Source organism: Rhincodon typus, chromosome 8, assembly GCF_021869965.1.
Source record: "Rhincodon typus isolate 14 chromosome 8, sRhiTyp1.1, whole genome shotgun sequence".
NCBI lineage: Eukaryota > Metazoa > Chordata > Chondrichthyes > Orectolobiformes > Rhincodontidae > Rhincodon > Rhincodon typus.
This window is the reverse complement of record NC_063339.1, coordinates 79515542-79541188: the sequence shown is the minus strand read 5'-3', so window position 1 is coordinate 79541188 and position 25647 is coordinate 79515542. Positions and strand designations below refer to the sequence as shown.

General features: G+C 45.1%; 1 protein-coding gene across 1 annotated transcript in view; it reads left to right on the top strand.

The window, feature by feature from the left end:
- plekhd1 (pleckstrin homology domain containing, family D (with coiled-coil domains) member 1) overlaps positions 1–25647 on the top strand; it is a 150726-nt gene that overhangs the window by 6869 nt on the left and 118210 nt on the right. Inside the window, exons 3-4 of the mRNA XM_048600484.1 lie at positions 11082–11171; positions 25038–25114. Coding sequence (XP_048456441.1) covers positions 11082–11171; positions 25038–25114 — 167 coding nt within the window. The remainder of the gene's footprint in view (positions 1–11081; positions 11172–25037; positions 25115–25647) is intronic.

Here is a 25647-nt window from a genome sequence, read left to right as displayed (position 1 = left end):
CCACAGCGCCTCATGAATTATTCCCAGTCTTGAGTTGCTAGATCTGTGTGAAGTCTGTCCCATTTAGCACAGTGATAGTGCCACACAATGGAAGTTATTCTCAATGTGAAGATGGGACTTTATCTCCACAAGGACTGTGCAATGTCACTCTTACTGATATTGTCATGGTCAAATGCAACTGCAGCTGGCATATTGGTAAGGATGAGGTCAAGTATGTTTTCCCCTTTTGTTGCTTCCCTCACCACCTGCTACAGATCCAGTCTAGCAGCTATGTTCTTTAGGATCCGAGCAGCTCGATCAGTAGTACTCCTGCTGAGCCACTCTTGTTGGTGGATGTTGAAATCCCCCATCCAGAATAAATTCTATGCCCTTATCACCCTCAGTGCTTCCTCTAAGTGTTGTTCAACACAGAGTACTGATTCATCAATTGAGGGAGGACAGTATGTGGTAATCAGCAGGAGGTTTCCCTGCCCATGTTTAACCTGAAGCCACAAAACTTCATGGGGTCTGGAGTCAATGTTGAGGTTACCCAGGGCAACTCCCTCCCAACTATATACCATTGTGCTGCCACCGCTGTCCTGTTGGTGGGACAGGATATATCCAGGGATGGTGATGGTAGTGTCTGGGACATTGTCTGTAAGGTATGATTCTGTGAGTATCATAGAATCCCTACAGTGTGGAAACAGGCCCTTCGGCCCTACTTAGTCCACATCGAACCTCAGAGCATCCCACCCAAACCCACCCCCCTATAAACCCACCGAATCTACACATCCCTGAACACTATGGGCAATTTAGCATGGCCAATGCACCTAGCCAGTCTTTGGACTGTGGGAGGAAACTGGAGCACCCGGAGGAAAAGCACGCAGACATGGGGAGAATGTACAAACTCCACACCCACAGTCGCCTGAGGGTGGAATCGAACACAGGTCCCTGGCGCTGTGAGGCAGCAGTGCTAACCACTGAGCCACCGTGCTGCTAGTCATAGTACAACTATGTCAGGCTGTTGCTTGCCTTGTCTGTGGGACAGCTCTCCCAATTTTGGCACTAACCCCCAGATGTTAGTGAGGTGGACATTGCATGGTCAACAGGGCTGTTTCTGCCATTGTCTTTTCCGGTGCCTAGGCCTATACTGTGTCTGGCTTCATTTCTTCGATGAATTTTCTGTAGATCGGGGTCAGGGGGCTGGTTGGAGCAGTGCTAGGTGGAGACTATGGAGTCTCTTGTATTCGTTCAGAGCTCTCTGAAGTAGATTCTCAATTTGCCTCTTGTGCTATAAGTGGAGTGAATGGATTAACAGCTCTCTATGGGTGAATCACAATCCCCACCCCGGCCCCATTATTCCAGGTTTTGTCACAGAGTCTCCCATATGGAACACAGCAGTGTTCCCTTTGTGTGTGCAGGGGTAACGGTTTGTGTGCAGACCTGACCAGCATTGTTTAGCCAGGATAGGGCCGCCATGAAGAGGGTGAAGTGTATCGAGAGGTCCCAGGGATGAGAGACTTCAGATCAGAGAAGCTGGAATCGTTTGCTGTAGGAGTGGAGAAAGAGTTGGAGGAGATTTGAGAGGATGATCAAAATCCTGTCAGTTCTGCCGGAGCGAACAAAGAGAAAATATTTGGCCCATGGTAGTGAGCAGTTGTGATCAGGGGTGCCCTGCCCAGATTCAGTAGTCACCAGGCAGAGAGAATTCCATAAATAAACCAAACAGCCTGGGCAGACCACCACATGTTCAGTGTTAACAGGTCCTATCCTGCAGTAGACCATGGTTGGAATTGTGAATAAAAGGTGGATTAGTTCTGATACAGAGACTATCATAACACATTACCATCAATGGTGTAATTGCATTGCAGTGCCAGTCATGGAAGCATTGGCCTTTCTGTCATTCTTCAAGGGCAAATTTCAAGACCGTAGGAACAGGAGTAGGCTATTCAGCCCATCGAGTCTGCTGTACCATTGAATGAGATCATGTCTGATTTGATAATCCTCAACTCCACTTTCCTGCTGTTACCTTGATTCGCTTACTGATTAAAAATATCTCTCTCAGCCTTGAATATACTGAATGACCCAGCTGCAAAAGCCCTGTGTAATAAGGGAAGCCGCAGGTTCATTTCCTTCTGAGAGAAGAAATTCCTCCTCATCTCTGCCTTAAATGTGCGACTCCTTACTTTGAGATGATGCTGTCTGCTCTTAGACTCTCCCACAAGGGGGATCAACATCCACATCTACCCTGTCTAGTCTCCTAAGAACCTCGTACATTTCAATAAAGTCACCTGTTATTCTTCTAAACTCCAGCGAGTACCTTGAAGTATTCCCAGCCTCATGTGGCGTGCCCTACAAAATGCACCATTTTCCAGTTATTACTTGTGGCTAAAAATAAAGAACTGACCCAAAATATCAAACTCCCCCCCCTCTCCCCCTGCCACCAGGTAATTTATGAGACTGATTATGGTACAGTATGTGAAGCAGCCCTAGGAGACTGATGAATTGAGCTGTGTTTGGTCACCTCTGTCAGGAGATTATGTTACCCCTGGGTGTGGTGGGCAGCACCTGCCAACATAAAATAAGGACGCCTTGCATTTATCTAGCACCTGTCACAGCCTCAGGATCTCTCAAGGCACTTTGCAGCCCATGAAGTACTGTTGAAATGCAGGCACCATCATAATGCAGGGTGTAAAGCAGACAATTAGTCGAGTTAAAAAAAAATCAATTGTCGCGCGCTGAAAGAGTTCTGGTAAAGGGGACACGCTGCCATTTCGTCTCCTCATTGGGACAAGATACAAGAATGCCAAATTTTAAAAGGTAACAACAATTTATACTGGGATACTTTGCAAACTGTTTTGCTGTATTAAAGTAGCCACACAATCCATATTTAGGAGTTGGGTGCTGGAAGAACCTTGATTCTTTTTTTAAAAATTCCTTTTGATAGGGTGTGGGCATCTTCAGCAAGGATGACATTTATGGCCCATCTCCAATTGCCCTTGAACTAAGTGTCTTGCTAGGGCTATTTCAAAGGACACTAAAGAGTTAACAACATTGCTGTGGGTCTGGAGTCACATATAGGCCAGACCAGGTAAAGATGGTGGATTTTCTTCCTGAAAGGACATTATTGAACCAGGTGGGTTTTTTTATGAGAGTCGATGGTTTGATGATTCCAGGACTTTGGATTAAATTAAACAACAGCAATTGTTCTCCTGCACATTCTCCATGGCTGCACCTTTAACCAAACAGAGTCGAGTTGCAAACCAGTCTCCTCCTGCAGTATAAATTGTGGTTCCCTTTGAAATTTAGCATTCTTGTAGGAGATGACGAAACACTGTGGCAACATGTCTCCTTTTACAGAAACACTCAAGCTCTCTTTCAGCATGTTATTGATTTTTCTCTTTAAGTGGTAGCACAAACCGGTGATGTGGAAATTTCTGTGAGGAGCACCAGATGTTGTAAAGCACTTCAGAGACAACATTAAAGTTTTGCTTTTGAAATGTAGTCGCTGCATGTAATGTAGGAAACAGGGCAACAGCAGACTGGTCCTCACTCAGCACTATGCTGGAGGGCTAGCCTCGATTGTTTGTCCTTCCTGCAGTGCTAAGACCAGAAGTAGGCCATTCAGCCCATCGAGTCTGCCCACCCACCCACCCCCCCGACTGTGATAGATCCAGCAACGCCTTCACACCGCGCCCCCCACTCCGATACTATTATGGGTTCATCCCGTGCCAATGTGATGTGAAGGCCCTGTGCCAGGAGATGGTCACCCTCGGGTGATACTGAACTCACCTGCCAGCTGCAGAGACAGGGAGAGTACCAGATCGCCTCTTTCTGGGGAGGCCCTTTGAATTAAGTGTCAACGAGCCATCTAACTGGATAGCCAGGGGCCCACCAGCATGTCCCACCCACTGAGAGCTGTTGGCCAAGCAGAAGCTGGCAACTCTGCATTGGTCAACGACACCACTGGGAGGCCATGGCTGCAGTTGGTATTACACCCAGGACTGACAATGGAGGTCATAAGGGATAGGGGAGTAGTGTCGGAACCAAGGGGAGAGGTGGGCATCTCCCAGTGGGTCCCAAAGATCCCCTCTGGCTAGTCACTAAGAGTCTTTGAAGCAGGGTCCTAAGAGCCTCCAAACAACTACAGTGCTCCCATTGGAGCAGCATGGTGGCTCAGTGGTTAGCACTGCTGCCTCACAGTGCCAGGGACCCGGGTTCGATTCCACCCTTGGTGACTGTCTGTGTGGAGTTTGTGCATTCTCCCTGTGTCTGTGTGGGTTTCTTCCAGGTGCTCCGGTTTCCTCCCACAGTCCAAAGATGTGCAGGTCAGGTGGATTGGCCATGCTAAATTGTCCCATAGTGTCCAGGGATGTGTAGGTCAGGTGGATTAGCCATGGGAAATGCAGGGCTACAGGGATCAGGTAGGGTGCAGGTCTGGGTAGGATGCCATTTGGAGGGTCGGTGTGGACTTGGTGGGCTGAATGGCTTGCTTCCACATTGTAGGGATTCTGTGTGGTGTACCCCTTGCCTGGCAGTGGGGCGGGACCCTTAAGTGGGCATTAATAGAATCATGGAGTCACACAGCACAGTAACTGACCCTTCCATACTGACCACAATTCCCAAACTAAACTAGTCCCACCTGCTTGTGCTTGGCAAACTGCAAGATTGTCGTTGCTGAACGTTACAGTGGAGCAGCTTTGAAGAAATCTTGAGCGAACAAGGTCAAAGAGACGAACAGCATGTTTTATGGGAGAGTTCTATTTATAGCACACCACATAAAACAGAAAAAATGAGCGAGCTTTCCATCTTTGGAGTTTTTGCTCAAGAGAGCAATAGGGAGATGTGTGAATGTACATTGACCCCTTTAGCTCTTACTGCAGGCAGACGTCACAGTGTCCTGATTCAAACCATTGATTGATTAATGAGCTTGTGAGAGACCGATTCTGTAAAGAGATGTTTTAATCTTCTTGAAATGTTGCTGTGTTTTGCTGACTGTATTGAGCGCATTCATACTTAATGCCTTCACCTGAGGTAGAAAATTTCAGTTACAATAATATTCCTGTATCTGCTGGAATATGGATTCATTATTAATTATTAATTCATTATTAATATACTTTGTTCATCAGTAAAGCGATGGAAGGTCTCATCCACAGTGCTATCAAGCAGCACCTGCTCAGCAATAACCTGATCAGTGACGCCCAGTTTAGATTCTGCCAGGGCCACTCAGGTCCTGACCTCATTATAGCCTTGGTTCAAACACGGACAAAAGAGCTGAAGAGGTGAGGTGAGAGTGACAACCCTTGATATCAAGGCTGCATTCGACCGAGTGTGGCTTCAAGGAGCCCTAGCAAAACTGGAATCAACGGGTATCGGGGGCAAACTCTCCAATGGTTGGAGTCACACATGACACATAGGAAGATGTTTGTGTGTTGTTGGAGGTCAGCCATCTCAGCTCCGGGACATCTCTGCAGGAGTTCCTCAGGGTAGTGTCCTAGGCCCAACCATTCTCAGCTGCTTCATCAATGATGTTCCCTCCATCATAAGGTCAGAAGTGAGGATGTTCTCCAATGATTGATTGTTCAGCACCATTAGCAACTCCTTAGTTACCGAAGCAGTCCATATTCAAATGCAGCAAGATCTGGGCAATATCCAGACTCGGGCCGACAAGTGACAATAACATTCAAGCCACAAAAATGCGCGGCCACTAAGGGATGTCACTGCCTCCCAGACCAAAGTCTTCAGGTAATGTGTCCATCCTTGCTGAGTCCCCACAGTATTCACAACTCAGACTCCAGTTCTGTAACTGGGGGCAGACATGGAGCTCACTACCTGATTAAAAACCGAAAGATATGCGATGCTGTAAATCAGGAACAAAAACAGAAGTTGCTGGAAAAGCACAGCAGGTCTGGCAGCATCTGTGAAGAAAACATTCAGAGTTAACGTTACAGGTCTGGTGACCCTTCCTGAGAACTCACTACCTCCCCTGACTTGTGTTGTGTATATTTCATTAGATGAGGTTTTCTCTGCATTTTTTTGTTTTATTAGTTTATCTAATTTAAATTATTGCTTTAATAAAGTAAGAGCCATATTTTCTAATCTGTAATTTGCTTCCTTACCTTAAAAAGCAAAATAATGACTCACCAGCTAATCAACTGTTGTCCTGCCATTGACCCTTTCTTCCCTCTGTCTCTGCTTTTTATTTTCTTTTATCCCGATTGCTTTCGGTTACTGCTTTCGGTTGCTTTCGTGCTGTCAACCTCGGACATGTCCCATCTCACCCAATCCCTTAACTGCACCTCCTTCTGGGAATATCGGCCAGCTCCCAGCACACACACCCCACTCTCAGCATATCTCACTGTGATCTCCACTTTCTGGGGGATCTACAACTAAGGGCCTTTGGTATAAGACTGGGTGCTACAGTCAGGAAAATGCAGGTGAAACATCTTGACCCAGAGTGTTCAGAACTTGAAGCTGACAATGACCGGGAGTCGATGAGGTCGATACCGTTGCTGTGTTTAAGAGGAATCTAGATAGAAACACAAGGTAGAAAGGAACAGGGAGGACGCACTGAGAGGCTGAGATGAAATAGCACAAGAGGAGGTTTGTTTGAAGCAGAAAAGCCAACATGGGCAGTTGGGCTGAATGGCCAGTTACTGTGCACTTGATCACTATGCAGTTCAACAGGCCTGTCCTGGTGGCTGGTAAATATTGAACAACATGACAGATTGGAATAGTGCTTGTTGGAACACCGAAAGGTACCACAAAAGGATGTTTGGTCACTAATGTCACTGGCTCCTATAGAACATAAGAACATAAGAACTAGGAGCAGGAGTAGGCCATCTGGCCCCTAGAGCCTGCCCCGCCATTTAATAAGATCATGGCTGATCTTTTTGAGACTCAGCTCCACTTACCCGCCCGCTCACCATAAACCTTAATTCCTTTACTGTTCAAAAATTTATCTAGCCTTGCCTTAAAAACATTCAGCGAGGTAGCTTCAACCGCTTCACTGGGCAGGGAATTCCACAGATTCACAACCCTTTGGGTGAAGAAGTTCCTCCTGACCTCAGTCCTACATCTGCTTCCCTTTATTTTGAGGCAATGCCCTCTAGTCCTAGTTTCACCTGCTAGTGGAGACAACCTCCCTGCCTCCACTTTATCTATTTCCTTCATAATCTTATATGTTTCTATAAGATCTCCCCTCATTCTTCTGAATTCCAATGAGTATAATCCCAGTCTACTCAGTCTCTCCTCATAATCCAACCCTCTCAACTCTGGAATCAACCGAGTGAATCACCTCTGCACCGCCTCCAGTGCTAGTATATCTCTTCTGAAGTAAGGAGACCAAAACTGCACACAGTACTCCAGGTGTGGCCTCACCAGGACCCTATACAGCTGCAACATAGCCTCCCTGTTTTTAAACTCCATCCCTCGAACAATGGCAGACAAAATTCCATTTGCCTTTTTAATTACCTGCTGCACCTGCAATCCTACCTTCAGCGACCTGTACCTTGGGGCTAGGATGCTGTTGGAATCAGCAGTAAGCTCCAGGGGATACCACTCTCCACTGCCCCTCCTCATCAGCCAGATTCCGAGCTGAAAGGAAAGTTAGCCTCAGATGCATGTTCTGAGTCTGACCAAACAGAAGTAGGGAGTTACTGGAATGATGCAGAGCCCATCTCTCATCCTTGGAGAGAACAGCACAGTTTAGTACAGTTCAAGACTGCATTGGAGCTATGCTGTTGTGGCCTGGCTTCACCATTCATTGCTCAGTGGATGCCTCTCAAAAGCGCAACATCAGTACAGATAATGCCTGAGAAAAATTCACACTGACATCCCAGTGCCAAAGCATAAAACTGCCCAGACATTAGCACAGGGGAGACTAAACTAGCAGGAAACTTCAGATTAATCTGACGCTCAGCTGCAGTGGTGCGGCTTGCTAAACCAGAACACGGTCAAGGTTGGATAATCTCCTCCCTGTCGCTGATGAGAAAACAAGCAGCATACTCAAGATCAAACAAACTGCAGGATCATCAGGTTCAAAAACAGAACATTCACACTGCACCAGTGCGCTGCTACTTCATACAACAGCACCCAGCCCCTCGACTCCAACACTCAGCCCCTCGACTCCACTCCAACACCCAGCCCTTCAACTCCAACACCCAGCCCCTCAACTCCGCTCCAACACCCAGCCCCTCGACTCCAACACCCAGCCCCTCAACTCCACCATCCAGCCCCTCGACTACAGTCCACCATCAGCACCTGATCTGATTGTAACCTCAAGCCCACAATCTCATTGATAACTCTCCGATATCCCCGCAACCCCCTTGCTTCGCAAGAATTTCTCTTAAAAATATTCCAGGGCTCTGTGTCCGTCACCTTTTCACGAAGAGAGTTCCAAAGATTCTCCGAGAGAAGAAAAGATTCACCTCATCTCTGTATTAAATTGATGAGGATGGGGGGGGGCACTCCTGGTTTCTACCCAGTGAGGGATTTACTCCTGCTTTATACTATGCATTTGGAGACAGTTTAGACAAGTCTGTTTTGTTGCTGTACCCTCTGTGCGGAGGGTAATGAACCCATACTCAAGGAGATTACTGCTGCCTCTAGAATAGAGCTGAACCTGGTTTAGGGTCAGGTACTGTGCCCCAGTCCCTGGTGACCAGTTACCAGGTACTGGCAAATGCCTATAGCTTCCAGATCAAACCGTGAGCTGAGCCAAAGGGAGCTGTGTTGTGGAATTGGAGTACCATGTTTGTGGGTTCACTCAGTGACCATGGTGGGGACAGGAAACACTGACTGTTTAGACCTTAGATTCTGGGAAGTGGTAAGTGTTCAAACCCTTTCAAGCCACTCAGTTTTTCCTCTGTTGGGTGTCATGTTGGGTATTGCTGCCAAGGTCTGCTTTTATTCATAGGAATCTCTATAATGCAGAACGATGCCATTCATCCCATTAAGTCTACATTGACCCTCCGAAGAGCATCCCACCTGTCCCTGTAACCCCACATTTCCAATGGCTAGTCCATCTAGCCTGCACACTACAGACAATTTAGCATGGCCAATCCACATAATCTTTGGACTGTGGGAGGAAACCAGAGCACCCAGCGGGAAACCCACACAGACACAGGGAGAATGTGCAAACTTCACACAAGGCAGTCTCCCGAGCCTGGAATTGAACCCGGGTCCCTAGCGCTGTGAGGCGGCAGTGCTAACTACTGAGCCACCATGCCACTCCAATATTGCCCAGTCAAATTTCCTGGTGAAATTTTTGAACCGCTGCAGTCCACCTGCTGTGGTTAGATCCACAATGCCCTTAGGGAGGGAATTCTAGGAGTTTGACCCAGTGACAGTGAAGGAACAGCGATATATTTCCAAGTCAGGATGGTGAGCGGCTTGGAGGGGAACTTGTAGGGGGCCGGTGTTCCCGTGTATCTGCTTTCCTTGTCCTTCTCGATGGAAATGGTCATGAATTTGGAAGGGGCTGTCTAAGGAGGGGTGACTCATTACTGCCATTCCATCTTTTCAACTTTGCTCCATATTGTTGATAAACATACTCTATATAAATCCTATTGCCCTCAGTGAACCTGATGAATTAAAGTGTTAAAGAAACACAATCAAATTCAAAATATTTTCATCTTTGGGTTGCTTTCAAAAGTATCGATGTCCATTTATACAGTGCCTTCAACTGGGAAAGTAGGAGCACTGTAAAGCAGTGGCACTGGGCCTCATAAGGAAATGTTAGAGGGTTTGATCAGCCACTAATTGTAGGAGGGAGGGTTTTGGGGGAAAGCAAGGTCAGAGAGGCAGTGAGGTTTGCAGAGGAATTTCCTGAGATTGAGACCCAGGCAACTGAAAGCACAGTCACCACTGGCGGAGTGATTTAAATTAACAATCAATTAGAGGCCAGAATTAGTGGAGTACAGATGGTCCTGAGGCCAAAGGAGTTTATCAGACTGATTTCTGGGGCGGGATTGACGTATGATGAGAGACGATTAGGACCATATTCACTGGAGTTTAGAAGGATGAGGGGGGAATCTCATAGAAACCTATAAAATTCTACCAGGACTGGACAGGGTAAACACAGGAAGGATGTGTCCAACAACCGGGGAGTCCAGGACCAAGGGTAACAGTCTAAAGATACAGGATAGGCTTTTTAGGACTGAGATGAGGCGAAATATCTTCACTCAGGGAGTGATAAATCTGTGAGATTCTTTGCCGCTTAAAGCAGTTGAAGACGAAACATTGAACATTTTCAAAAAGGAGTTAGATCTAATTCTTGTGGCTAAAGAGATCAAAGGTTTTTGGGGAAAAAACGGGAGCAGGTACTGAGGTGGATGATCAGCCATTATTGTCTTGAATGGTGGAACAGGCCCAAAGGGCTGAAGGGCCTACATCTGCTACTATTTTCTACATTTCGATGATAAAAGGTACGGAGTGGCAAGGCCTCAGATGGTTTTGGAGATGCATATATCAATTTTAAAATCATTGTTTTTCTCGAGTGGGAAACATCATGAGCACAATATGTCCACACGGTCTGCAGCGTGTCAAGATGGCGGCTCCTCAGCTGTTAACAGGGAGGTACGAGTGAAAACACAGGCAGCAGAAATTTGGATGATTCAAGTTAACAGGCAGAAGTAGGCAGGAGTCCAGCCCTAGAGTGTGTTGGGATAGTTAGGTCGAGAGGTAACTGAGGCATGAAGGAGATGATGAGTTGGACTCGGATGAAGCTATTGAAAAGAAAATGGCCGTTCTTGGTGCAAGTACAGGGTTGGTCATTTACCTCAGTGCCTGACGTGACCCCAAAACTGGAAATGAGCCAGCAGTTGTCCAAGAGAGAGGGATACAGTCATTAATTAGGAATTGGTCAAAACTGAAGATGTTAGCTGCAGATTTCCTGATATCTAATTGGAATAGAAGTCTTGGCCCACGTTTCGATCAGAATCAGGAGGGGTGAGGGAGTAAACCTGCAATCTTCAGATTGTAGGATAGGGGCAACCTATGCCAACACCCTTTGAAACAGAAGGTTCCGGAAATCTATATGAGCTATGAGGGCTGGCTGGCATCTTGGAAAGTCCATCTATCCTGTTGTGTTTTTTTGACAGGGTGTGATACCACTGGGCGGATGTGTGGTGGAGGCAAAGGAAGAGCCCAATATGCCATTTGTGATGAAGATTTCCCATGAGGATTTCCACGTAAGTAAGAACTGCCCTCAGGCCAGTAAGACTCCGAGGTACCGGGACAATGTTTGCCCCTTCCAGCCATCCCCGTGTCAGAGGAGATTTCCAACCCAGAGCAATGGGAGTAGGCTGAGGCTCAGAGTTGATAGGGCAAATGGTTGAGCCTTCAAAAATGGTTTCCATCGAGTAAGAGTCAGTGAGTGTCACTTTGGATCCGCTGTTCGGAAAAGGCAAGAGGTTGATCAGAGACCTCTTCAAATCGACGTGTTCAATCATTGGATCCACGTTGTACACCAAAGCTGGACCACGTCACTAAGCGTAATCTTGCCTGTCAATCAGGCTCCACGACATCAGTTCCCTTCAAATCAATTTGAGTTTTATTGAGAAGCATTTGCCCCGATCTTTCCAATGAGAACACGCCGTCGTGCTCAGTTTGGATACACCCCTGTGTGTTCATTGCCTTTGCTTTGACAGCTTGCCCTCTCACTCTCACAATCTTTGCTTCAAAAGAAGTTTTACTCTCAGTTGCTGTCATCAATGGGAACCAACACCTAACAGTGCATTTGTTGAACTAACATATGCGCTAAGAGCAGGAGAAGGCCATTCACCCTCTCAGGTCTACTCCGCTATTCAGTAAGATCATGGCAGGTACGGTTGTGGCCTCAAATGTAATTTCCTGCCTATCCAGACACCATAACCTTTGATTCCTTTTGTCAGTCAATGATTTAGCAAGCTCAGCTCAGTTGGCTGGATGACGGTTTTGCGATGCAGAGTGACGTCCACAGGGTGGGTTCAATTCCTGCACCTACTAAGGTCACCATGAAGGACTCTCCCTCTACCCTTGCCTGAGGCATGACGACCCTCAGGTTAAACCCCCACTAGTCATGTCTCTCTCTCTCTCTGAGAGAGTGGAACCTTTGTGACTTATTGGCCTTACAAAGACTCAATGACCCTATCTCTACTGTTTTCTCTGCTGGGGACTCCCAACAACCTCTCTGTGTCCCCTCTAGGCTTTCCTCCATCATCTCAGCATCCAGCCTGTCAACTTTTCTCATGATTTTACACCTCAGTAAGACTTTCATCCTTCTAAACTCCAGTAGATACAGCTTACCCTGTTCAACATTTCATTGTAACCCCTCCTCCCAAGATTCAGCCAGGTGAACCTTCTGTGAACTGCTTCTCATGATATTATATTCTTTCTTTAGTAAGGAGACCAAAACCGTACACATCAGATGTGGTCTCACCCATGCCCAGTACAATTGTAGCTGACTTCCCTACTCTTATGTTCTATTCCCTTGCCTTTCTAATCACTTGTTGCTTTTTGTCAATCACTTCTTGTGATGCTTATAGCAAGATCTCCAAGCCACTCACCATCCTGACTTGGAAATATAACATCGATCCTTCACTGTTGCTGGCTCCAAATCCTGGAATTCCCTCCCTGAGGACATTGTGGGTCTACCTACAGCACGTGGACTGCAGTTCAAGAAGCCAGCTCACCGCCACCTTCTCAAGGGGCAACTAGGGACGGGCTGTAAATGCTGAGCCAAGCCAGCGACTCCCATGTCTCACGAGACAATAAAACACCACGATCCCTGTGTGCATTGCAGAGCTCTGCAATCTCTCTCCATTTTAAATAAGATGCTGGCTTCCTATTCTTTTTGTCAACGTGATCAAGTTCACAATTTCCCACATTATACCCCATCTGCCTTTTTTTTAACCTACTCACCGAGTTTATCTCTATTCCCTTACATTCACTTCACAACTCATTTTCCAACCTATCTTCATGTCATTAGTAAACTATACATTCAGTCCCTTCATCCAAATCATTGATATAGACCATAAATAGTTGAGGACACAGCACTGACCTCTGTGGTACTGCAGTCACTGCCTCTTGCTAACACAAAGTGCCCCATTTGTAATGTCAGCTGCTATCCATGCAATTACGTTTACCCTCCTAGACTGTGAGTTGTCAATTTGTGATGTAGTTTGTTTTGATGCCTTGTGTCTTTGGAAATCCAGGTAGACAACATCCACAGGTTTCCCTTTATTCACCCTGCTTTCCACTCCCTCAAATAACTAAAACAAAATTAGTCAAACATGACTTCCTTTTCAAAAAACCATGTTGACACTCCCTGAATGCGTTATGATTTGCAAAGTATGGTGCTAGAAACTCCTTAATAATAGATTGCAGCATTTTCTCAATGAAAGATGTTGGGGCTAATTATTACTTTCTGCCTCCCTCCTTCCTTCACTACAAAAATTATGGTCATTAATTTTTAATCTCATGGGACCTTTCCAGAGTCTTTTTTTATATTCTCTGGTGGGACGTGGGTTTCGTCGCCTGGGCTAGCATTTATTGCCCATACCTAGTTGCCCTTGAGAAGGTGATGGTGAGCTTGAACCAATGCAGTCAATGTGCCATAGGTAGAACTAAAATAACCTTAGGGAGGGAATTCCAAGATTTTAACCCAGTGACAGTGAAGAAACGGTGATATATCTCCAAGTCAAGATGGTGATCCATGGAAGATTGCATCACGTGCAGCTGTTATCTTACAAGGCATTTCTTTCCAGACCCTCCGATGAAGTCCATCAGGACCTGGGGACTTGTCCAATAGTTTTCCCTGGTGATTGAGATTTAAGATCCTTCCTTCCTTTCATCTTTTGACTTACAATCATCCCTGAGATGTCTTTTGTATATTTTATAGTGAAGTCTTTGCTCAATTCATCTGCCAGTTTCTTATGTTCCGTTATTAATTCCTCAAACGCACTCCCTAGAGGATGTATTTGCTTTAGTTGCTGTTTCCCTTTCTAAAATACCTGGAGAAACCCTAGACGAGGATGCGAGTTTTAAAAGTGAGACTTTGCTTAACTGGAACTGACAGAGGCTGGAGCTGAGCAGAACTTGTCAGGAGAAAGGATTGGGGAAACAGGCAAGATTTGAATCTCCTCAAGCTTACTGAGGCTAGGTGTCGGATGGAAGAAGTTTGGAGTAGTTTAGTAGAGAGGTAACGAAGGAATGGGTGAGGGGTTTCAGATCAGTTGATGTGTGAGAAATGTCAGGCAACGCAGAACTGTGTCACAATGTCTTCGCAATGGCTTGGATGTGTGGTTAGAATCCAGTTTACAAGCAAGAGTGTGTTGCCCGGTTCCTACTGAGCTTTAACAGTGTTGGCTCGTTGAAGATCCTGAGGCCATTAGACAGATTGTTGAACTGAAACAGTGCCAGCTACCCCAGTCCCAGTCCGGCTTTATCCTCATGCATTCTTATCTCCATATCTCTGCTATGCCTAAACTACAGCCTTTGTCCTTTGACTGTCTTTGTGATCTGCCAGGTTTTACATAAACGATAGAGTTGTTTATCTCAGCAAAAGTGACACTGGAGGGACAAATCCAGAAATCCTGCACCACCCCAGACTCAGGCCTCCACCATTTTTGCAGTGGGAGATTGGGAGGGAGTCCCAATTTGCACATCTGTAGCTTACTCATGGGATGTCCAGAGCACAACTTGTGCGTTTATAAAGGGAAGTAAAAGTTCCAAAACTGGTGGAGATATTTCAAGACAGAGGTACTCTTTTGGATTTTGTTCCAGAACATTTTTGGGAACAGTCAAGAACTTGTTGTGTGAGATTAAGCTTGCTTTGGGTTTGTTAAAAGTCAACATGAATGAGTGTTATAAGCGAATAAACTGATTGGCGCCGTCAACTTGTTTAGAATTGTCAGAGGGTTATCAAAGGGAATTGCTGAGAGAGCTGTGAAGCAATCAACTAATCTAACTTAACTGTGTTAAATTTTGAAAAGAAGACTATTCACTATTAAAACAAAGCAGTGCTTGCCATTTCACTTACTCTGTTGGAAAATACTTAAGGGCTGTCATTAAAGGATTAGTGCTGTATGATTGATTTCACAACGTATCATTATCACAGTGGTTTGCCTGTTAGTTCACAGTTTGTTTGACAGCTCCAAGTGCTTATTACGTTTTTGAGGTGGGTCTTTGAACACAAATGTTTGTTCTTATGAGGAAGAAATTATTAAAGAAATATAGTGAATGAGTTTTGTCAAGGAAAGAGTTTTTTTTTAAAAATGGTGAATTCATCAATTGAACTTGATTTTTGTTTTAAGTCAGTGTGTATCCTGAGGTTGGTCCTTATCGGACACTGGAAGATATGTAGAGTTTGTTAAAGTAAGGAATGTGTGTGTATGGGGTTGTCATGGATTGATGTGAGCCAGAACTAAGTTAGCGTGGGTGATAGAAAGAGGCATTAGGAATAAATGGGTGGCATATGATGGCAGAGAGAATATGGGGGGCCATGGGTGGATGGTTAGGGGTTGCCATAGGTTTGTGTGGATGGAACATGGGGAAGTGCCTGAAGGCTGGATGCTGGAGAGATGTTTCTTGTGGTTTACTTCTATTGCCCAACCCGAATGGAAAACCAAATTTCAGATTCATTTCCCCCCTCCCCCACCCCCAAACTCCACCCCGAGGTCAGATTTGCAGAAGCAGGAAGCGACCGGGTTTGGGTTGGGAAGTCTCTAGCACACACGGATCCCAGAGGAAGAAATTAGTGGGAGTTTAGATTACTGGTGGCTGGAACAATAAAAACTGAGAATGCACAAGGAGGCCGGAAAGTGAGGTTTGTGGGGCTGGAGGAGATTGTAGAGACAGGAACTGGGATGGAGTAGAGTCATAAAGTTGTACAGCCCGGAAACAGACCCTTCAGTCCAACTCGTCCATGCCAACCAGATATCCTAAATTAATCTAGTCCCATTTGCCAGCATTTAGCCCTATCCCTCTAAATGCTTCCTATTGATGTACCTACCCAGACGCCTTTTAAATGTTGTAATTATACCAGCCTTCACCACTTCCTCCGGCTCATTCCATACACGCACCACTCTCTGCATGAAAACAATTGCCCCTTAGGCCCTTTTAAAATCTTTCCCCTTCTCACCTTAAACCTATACCCTCTAGTTTTGGATTTCCCAACTCTGGGGAAAATACCTTGTCTATTTACCCTATCCATGCCTGTAATGATTTTATAAACTTCTATAAGGTCACTCCTCAGCCTCCGGCTCTCCAGGGAAAATAGCTCCAGCCTATTCAACCTCTCCCTATAGCTCGAACCCTCCAACCCTGGCAACATCCTTGTAAATCTTTTCTGAACCTTTTCAAATTTCACAACATCCTTCTTATACTAGGGACCAGAATTGAATGCATCATTCCAAAAGTGGCCTAACCAATGTCCTGTAAAGCCGCACAAGACCTTCCAACTATACTCAAGGCACTGACCAATGAAGGTAAGCGTACCTTCTTCACCACTCTGTCTACCTGTGATTCCACGTTCAAGGAACTATGAACCTGCACCCCAAGGTCTGCTTGTTCAGCAACACTCCCCAGGATCGTACCATTAAGTGTACAAATCCTGCCCTGATTATCAAATTGCAACACCTCGCATTTATTTAAATTAAACTCCATCTGCCACTTCTCGGCCCATCAGCCCAACTGATCAAGGTCCCATTGTACTCTGAGATAACCTTCTTCGCTGTCCACTACACCTCCAATTTTAATGTCATCTGCAAACCTACTAATCATTACTCCTATATTAACATCTAAAACATTAAGCTTGGAGGGATTTGAAAAACAAGGATGCGAGTTTTAAAAGTGAGACTTTGCTTAACTGGAGCTGAGCAGAACTTGTCAGGAGAAAAGATTGAGGCAACAGGCAAGATTTGAACCTCCTCAAGCTTACTGAGGCTAGGTGTCAGACGGAAGAAGTTTGGAGTAGTTTAGTAGAGAGGCAACAAAGGAATGGGTGAGGGGTTTCAGATCAGTTGATATGTGAGAAATGTCAGGCAACGCAGAGCTGTGTCACAATGTCTTTGTGATGGCTTGGATGTGCGGTTAGAATCCAGTTTACAAGCAAGAGTGTGTTGCCCGGTTCCTACTGAGCTTTAACAGTGTTGGCTCGTTGAAGATCCTGAGGCCATTAGACAGATTGTTGAACTGAAACAGTGCCAGCTATCCCAGTCCCAGCCCAGCTATATCCTCATGCATTCTCGTCTCCGTATCTCTGCTATGCCTAAACTACAGCCTTTGTCCTTTGACTGTCTTTGTGATCTGCCAGCATACAAATCAGATTAATTCTCCTTTATTCTGTGATTTTGCTGGAACTGCTACATTAAAAATCTGTCTTTTCTCCCTGTGTTAAAACACTGTAAACTGCTCAGATTCACTCCATCTCCTTTTCATAAGACCGTAAGCTATAGAAGCATAATTAGGCCATTCAGCCCATCATGTCTGCTCCACCATTCGATCGTGGCTGATATGTTTCTCAACCCCATTCTCCTGCCTTCTCCCCGTAACTCTTGATCCCCTTACTAATCAAGAACTATCTGTCTCTGTCTTAAATACAGTCAATGGCTTGGCCTCCACAGCTCTCTATGGCAACGTATTCCACAAATTCACCACCCTCTAACTGAAGAAATTTCTCCTCATCTCAGTTCTAAAGGGTCGTTCCTTTACTCTGAGGCTGCGCCCTCGGGTCCTAGAACCTCCTGCTAGTGGGAACGTCTTTTCCACGTCCATTGTATCCAAGCCTCTCATTATCCTGTAAGTTTCAAACAGATCTTCCCTCAATCTTCTCCAACAAGTACAGACCTAGATCAACCACTCCTCATATGACAAGCCCTTCATCTCCGGGATCATTGTTGTAAACCTCCTCTGGACACCCTCAAAAGCCAGCATATCCTTCCTTAGATACAGGGCTAAAATACTGACAATATTGCAAATGCAGTCTGACCAGTGTCTTATACAGCTTCAGCAGTACTTCTCTGTTCTGTGTTCTAGCTCCCTTGTAATGAATGCTGACATTGCATTTGTCTTCCTAACTACCATCTGAATTTGCGTGTTAACCTTAAGAGAATCCTGAACGAGAACTCCAAAAAGTCACTTTGTACTTCAGATTTCCGAAGCCTTTTCCCCATTTAGAAAATAGTCTATGTCTCTATTCTTCCTAACAAAGTGTATAACTTCACACTTTCCTATACTGAACTCCATCTGCCACTTCTTTGCCCACTCTCCTGTCCTGTCCAAGTCCTTCTACATCAACCCCACTTCCTCAACACAACCTGCCCTCCACCTATCTTTGTGTCATCTATAAACATGAGCAACAATGCCCTCAGTTCCTTCGTCCAGCTCATTAATGTATAATGTAAATAGTTGTGGTCTCAACACTTAACCCTACAGAACTCCACTGGTCACTGGCTACTATCCTGAAAAAGATCCCTTTCTCCCAACTCTCTGCCATCTGACAGTCATCCAACACTCTATCCATGTCAGTACCTTGTCCCTAACACCATCCAATCTCATTCTCAGATAGACTCTAAAATCTTACCAACGACCGAGATCAGGCTAACCAGCCTATGTGTCCTGACTTCTGCCTCTCTCCCTTCTTATACAGGAATGTTAAATTAGCCATTTTCAAGTCCTCTGGGACCCTCCCTGACTCCAGTGATTCCTGAAAGATCACAACCAATGCCTCTACAATTACTTCAGCTATCTCCTTCAGAACTCTGGGATGTAGTCCATCTGGTCTGGATGATTTATCCACCTCCAGACCTTTCAGCTTCTCCAGCATCTTCTCCTTAGTGATGGCCACTACATTCATCTCTGCCCCCTGACTGTCTTAAAGTTCTGGTATGTTGCTGATGCCTTTCACTGTGAAAACTGATGCAAAGTACCTGTTGGGTTCCTGTGCCATTTCTTTGTTCCTCATTACTAATTCTCCAGCCTTGGTTTCCAGCAACTAGTGCCCCCTCTTGCCTTCAACTTGCTTTTCACATATCCAAACAAAAAAAAACTCTTGCAATCTTCTTTTATATTACTACTTAGCTTACTCTCATGTTTCATCTTCTCCACCTCCCCCTGCCTTATTGTTTTTTTGCATTATCCTCTACTGGCTTTTAAAGGTTTCCCAATCCTCTGGCTTCCCTCTAATCTTCACCACGTTGTATGGTTTTTCTTTTGCTTTCATGCCGGCCCAACTTACCTTGTCAGCCATAGTTGCCTTATGCTCCCCTTAGTCTCTGCTTTCTTCCTTGGGATAAGTTTCTGCTGTGTCTCTGGATTACCCCCAGAAACTCCTGCCATTGCTGCTCCTTCCAATCAATTGTTGCCTGCTCCTCCCTCATGTCTCTGTAGTTACCTTTACTTGTAATACCATAACGTATGGTCACTGCCCCCTAGGGGTCCCTGCACCTTAAGCTCCCTAATCAAGTCTCTTCTTTAATCTTGCATGGGATGTGATCATCTCTGGCAAAACCAGCATTTATTGCCCATCCCTAATTGCCCAGAGGGAAGTTAATAGTCAACCACATTGCTGAGGTTTTGGAGTCACATGTAAGCCAGACCAGGTAAGGATGGCAGGTTTCCTTCCCTAAAGGACATTAGTGAACCAGGCGGTTTTTACCAATAACAGAACAGAGGGATTTGGGAGTCTTCGTCCAAAAATCACAAAAAGCTAACATCCATATTCAGCGAGTTATCGGGAAGGCAAACGTTGGCCTCTATTTCAATGGAAATGGAACATAAAAGTAGGGAGGTTTTGCTAAAACTATACAAGGCACTAGTCAGTCAAGAGCTGGAATAATGTGAACAGTTTAGGGCCCCTTATGTAAGCAAAGATAGACTGGCATTGGAGGCAATCCTGAGAAGGATCACTCAGCTAATTCTGGGTATGGGTGGATTGTCTTATGAGGAGAGGGTGAGTAGGCTGGGCCTGTACACATTGGAATTTAGAAGAATGAGAGGCAAACTTAGTGAAACATACACGACTCTTAGGAGGCCTGATGGGGCAGATGTTGAAAACTTATTTCTCCTGTTGGGAGAGTCTAGGCGCAGAGGCATCATCTCAGAATAAGGGGTCACCCATTTAAGACAGAGATGAGGAGGAATTTCTTCTCTCAGAGGGTGGTAAATCTGTGGAATTCTTTACCTCAGAGGGCTATCGAGGCTCGGTCATTAAGTATATTCAAGGCTGAGAGACAAATTTTTAATCAGTAAGGGAACCAAGCATCTTTGTGGAACAGGTGGGAAAGTGGAGCTGAGGATTATCAGATCAGCCACAATCTCATTGAATGGCAGAGCAGACCCGATGGGCTGAATGGCCTAATCATGCTCCTACATCTTGTAGTCTTAGCAATCGAGGGTAATATTTATAGCTTTGCTCCAATGGCTTTGGTGTTCTCCTCCTCTTTAGCTTTGAAGAATCGTTCTGGTCATCCTGCTATAGGAAGGATATTATTAAACTGTAAGAAAAGATTTACAAGGATGTTGCCAGGACTAGTGGGTTTGAATTGTATCAGGAGGCTGGATAGGCCGGGACTTTTCTCCCTGGAATGTCAGAGGTTGAGGGGTGACCTTATAGAGGTTTAGAAAATAATGAGGGGCATGGAAAGGGTGAATAGCCAAGCTGATTTCTACAGGGTGGGGGAGTCCAAAACTAGAGGCCATAGGGTTAAAGTGAGAGGGGAAAGATTTAAAAGGGATCTGAGGGGCAACTTTTTCACTAGAGAGTGGTATGAAATGAGCTGCCAGGGGAAGTGGTAGAGGCTGGTATAGTTACAACACGTAAAAGACGTTTGGATAGATGCATTGTTAGGAAAGGGTTAGAGGGATTTGGACCAAATGCAGGCAAATGGGACTGGTTCAGTTTGGGAAAGCTGGTTGGCATGGACGAGTTAGACTGAAGGGTCTGTTTGCATGCTGCATGGCTGTATGACTCAATGACTCTACCAGTGAGTGGCTGAGTCTGATGAATGAAGTTACAAGTTGCTACAGCAAGTCACTGCTGTCTCGTCTCACAGTTTCCATTGGGTTCAGCAGTATCAGGGCCAACTCAATGGACTCAAAAAAAATTGTAAGTCCAGTAAAATGAATGCAGCAAATGAATTAAGTGATTTGGAATGAATCGATTGAGTACCTCAAACCAGAAAAGGTAAATTTATGTGGTTTACATCGCCAGACAATAATGTTATGAACCCATAATTTATGGAATCTAATTAGCGAGAGTGCAATCGAATCGAACAGGGTTCATTGAATGGAAAACAAATATTTTACTATCCAGCTCACGGTGTTGGCTGATTTCTCCCAGTCAAGTTCCCCAAATATTCACAAACTCCACATGCCCCCTTCCCTCTCCACTGCTCGCTAAGCTTTCCTTCCTTAAATATTGCCATCAAGTCTTACCTGCACCATCTTCAGCCTGCCCACCCGAAACCAATCCCTGGCTCGACAAGAAACCCCCTCCCCCACCTCCATCACCCCAGCTCCAGAAATGGGCACCACCCTCATAGAAGCATCTAGAACATAGAACATAGAACATTACAGCGCAGTACAGGCCCTTCGGCCCTCGATGTTGTGCCGACCTGTGAAACCAATCTGAAGCCCATCTAACCTAAACTATTCCATTATCATCCATATGTTTATCCAATGACCATTTAAATGCCCTTAAAGTTGGTGAATCTACTACTTTTGCCGGCAGGGCATTCCACGCCCTTACTACTCTCTGAGTAAAGAACCTACCTCTGACATCTGTCCTATATCTATCACCCCTCAATTTAAATCTATGTCCCCTCGTGCTAGCCACCACCATCCGAGGAAAAAGGCTCCCACTGTCCACCCTATCTATTCCTCTGATCATCTTGTATGTCTCTATTAAGTCACCTCTTAACCTTCTTCTCTCTAACGAAAATAGCCTCAAGTCCCTCCGCCTTTCCTCATAAGACCTTGCCTCCATACCAGGCAACATCCTGGTAAATCTCCTCTGCTTCCATATCCTTCCTATAATGCCGTGACCAGAACTGTACGCAATACTCCAAGTGTGGCCGCACCAGAGTTTTGTACAGCTGGAACATGACCTCATGGCTCCGAAACTCAATCCCTCTACCAATAAAACCTAACACACCGTACGCCTTCTTAACAACCCTATCAACCTGGGTGGCAACTTTCAGTGATCTATGCACATGGACACCAAGATCTCTCTGCTCATCCACACAACCAAGAATCTTACCATTAGCCCAGTACTTTGTATTCCTGGCATTAGCCCAGTACTCTGTATTCCTGCATTTGTCACATAACCCTCCACAGCCAAATTCAGAAACTGGCCACTGAATGGCACCTTATCCCCAAATTGCAGGAGAGTACTTCACTTCCTATTTCGGTGCTTTGGAAGAGGAGTCACAGACATTAGATAAATGTAAGCTGTTCCATTTTGTAAGACAAACCAGGGCAGGACTTACACAGTTAATGATAGGGCCCTGGGGAACAAAGAGAAGAGGTACACAGTTCCTTAAAAGTGGCATCACAGGTAGACAGGATGGTGAAGAAGGTGATTAGCATGCTTGCCTTCATTAGTCAGAGCATTGAGGACAGAAGTTGGGGCATCATGTCATGGCTGTACAAGACACTGGTAAGGCCACATTTGGAGTACTGCGTACAGTTCTAGTTGCTCAAGAGAGGGTGCAGAAAAGATTTACAAGGAGGGTTTGAATTATATGGAGAGGCTGGATAGGCTGGGACTTCTTTCCCTGGAACATATGAGGTTGAGGGCTGACCTTATAGATGTTTATAAAATAAATGAGGGGCACAGATAACAGGTCTAGCTAAGGTCTTTTCCCCAGAATAGGGTGTCCAAAAATAGAGGGCATAGGTTTAATAGGTTTAATAAGATAAGAGGGCAAAGTTTTAAAAGGGATCTCAGGGGCAACTTTTTCACACAGAGGGTGGTGTGCGTATGGAACAAGCTGTTAGAGGAAGTGGTAGAGGTGGGTACTATTACAACATTTAAAAGATATTTGGATAGATACATGGATCGGAAAGGTTTAGAGGGTTATGTGACAAATGCAGGCAAATGGGATTAGTTCAGTTTAAGAAACCTGGTCGGCATGGACAAGTTGGACTGAAGGGTCTATTTCCATGTTGTATGACGCTATGATTCTATGACTTTATATAATGTAGAAACAGTGGGGTCAGTTAGCTCAGTTGGCTGGATAATTAGAGAGTGATACAGAATCAACCAAACAGCATGGATGAATCGTAATACAATTTATGGGGTCCTCCCCTTACCCCATACTGTAGTCACCCTGTCAACGTATATATAACTAATTGTCTCTCTCAAAGGAGGACAGATGTTCATGATCCTCTGACGACTGTATCTCTTTACACAATGTACACAACGTAGGAAGTGTGGCATCAATTTTCACTAACAGAGCAAAAAGAATAAGTGACTCGTTAAAGTGAATAAGTGCTTTTGATAAAATCACTGACTTTTGACCTGCGGGTGTGCTTCCAGGGCACTGCTGACTGTTACAGCTGCAGAGTCAGCATGGCTTCATGAAGGGGAAATGGGCCTTAGAAAAATATTACTTGAGGAGGATAGATGAAGGGGAACCAGTAGACATAATATATCTGGATTTCAAAAGGTGTTTTTTAAGATATCACATGTTAGCTACTTAATAACGTAAGAGCTGATGGTGTTGGAGGTAGTATATTAGCATGGATAGAGGATTAGTTAACTCATAGAAAAATAGAGTTTGGGTAAGGGGAGCATTTTCAGGATGGCAATCTGTAACTAGTGCAATTCCACAGGGAGCAGTGCTGCATCCACAATTATTTGCAACACATATTAATGACTTGTTTAGGGAAAGTGAATGTACTATAGCTACGTTTGTGTATGACACAGAAATAGGTGGGAAGTCAAGTGGTGAGATTGATGCAACGAGTCTGCAGAAGAGTATATAGACAGCTTGAGTAAAAACTTGGCAGATGGAGCATAAAGTGAGGTTATGCACTTTGGCCGGAAGAATAGAGGAACTGAACATTACTTAAATGGAGAAGGACAGCAGAAAGCCACAGAACAGGGATTTCACAAACCTCAGCCATGGATCACAAAAAGCCACAATTCAATGGTTAATGAGGAAGGCAAATGGAATGTTGGACCTCATTTCAAAGGGAATGGACCATAAAAGTGGAGAGGCAAAGTACTGAGAATGCTGGTAATCTGAAGCAAAAACAGATAATGCTGGAGAAACCGGAACCATCAGCGCAGAGAGAAACAGGGCAAGGTTTGGTTGATGTGTGATTTTTTTTTGCTCTGGAAGAGGGTCAGCCCAGGTTTAGTTCCAGCAATCTCTCCACTCCATAACTGTTCATCAGAATGTCTCAGTTCAACTTCCTGTTGATACTTAGATCAGAATCCTGGCCCCTAGCCCTTCTGAGCGTGTTTAATTGAGACACTTGACCATTGACACATTTCATAACCCTGGATAATGCAGTTATGAGGAGAGATTGGAGCAGCTAGGTCTTCCTTTCTATGGAGAGAAAATGGTTAAGAGGAGATTTGATTGAATTTTCTCAATCAAGATGGTTCTGGGCAAAGGGGATAGGGAGAAACGGTTCCAACTCAACTATCAGTTGAGAACCATAGGGCACAGAATTGAAGTGTTGTGCAGAAAAAGCAAATGGAAGATGAGAAAAAAACTTCTCACACAGTGAGTGTGTACCATGTGCAATGCACTGCCTGGGCGTGTGTGGGAGGCAGGTTCAGTTGTGCCATTCAAGAGGGGTATTAGATAATAATTTAAATAGAAACATGATGCAGGGTTATGGTGGAAGAAGCAGGAGACTGGCACTTCAGTTAAAATGCTCTGAGAGCTAGTACAGACACCATGGCCTGAATGGCATCATGCTATATTGTTAACAATTCTGTGACTCCATTGTCCGATCACCCGTCGGACCATGCTTCTCAAAAGTGAGGAGTCACCAAAATTTTAGCCTCCCCCAGTAATGAGTGGAAGGGTTAACGTGAACTCTCTGCATTTTCTCTTCAGGGAAACATATTACTTGCAGCCGAGACTGAGTTTGACCAGCAGCACTGGCTGGAGATGCTTCAGGAATCTGGGAAGGTGTAAGTACTCTGACAGCTCACGGTTAGTCAGTCACTGCAAATTGGGGCATCAAATGAGATCGGGACACGTGAACGACTCTCCACAAAGGGACGGGAAGTACTGAGTGTAGGGCTATGCAGCTACAGTGGCTTCATTCTGAATACTAATCTACCCGTGTTCCTCACTGTAGCAGCAAATGCAACACAGCAGAAACACAACAGGCTGCAGTTTACCACACTAACAACATAAACGTATCACCAAACACTGTAGTGCCTCCTGGTGGGTCGTCACCGTATTGCACGTATTGCAGCAACCAGTTTGGCCATTGCCAAATTCATAGCCAAAATGACTGGATCATCAGGGTTCTTTTGAAGAGGTTTCAATGGTCAGTATTAGCCAGATTACGTGTGACATCTTCCTTATTCTTCAAACAGAAACAGGAACAATTTATAGTCAACTACTAAAGCCACTGGGGCGCTGGTTTCAGCACTTCTGTTGTAGGACAATGTCCCTGTGACAGTGCAGCACTCCCTCAGTGTTTCTGCTGTAGGAC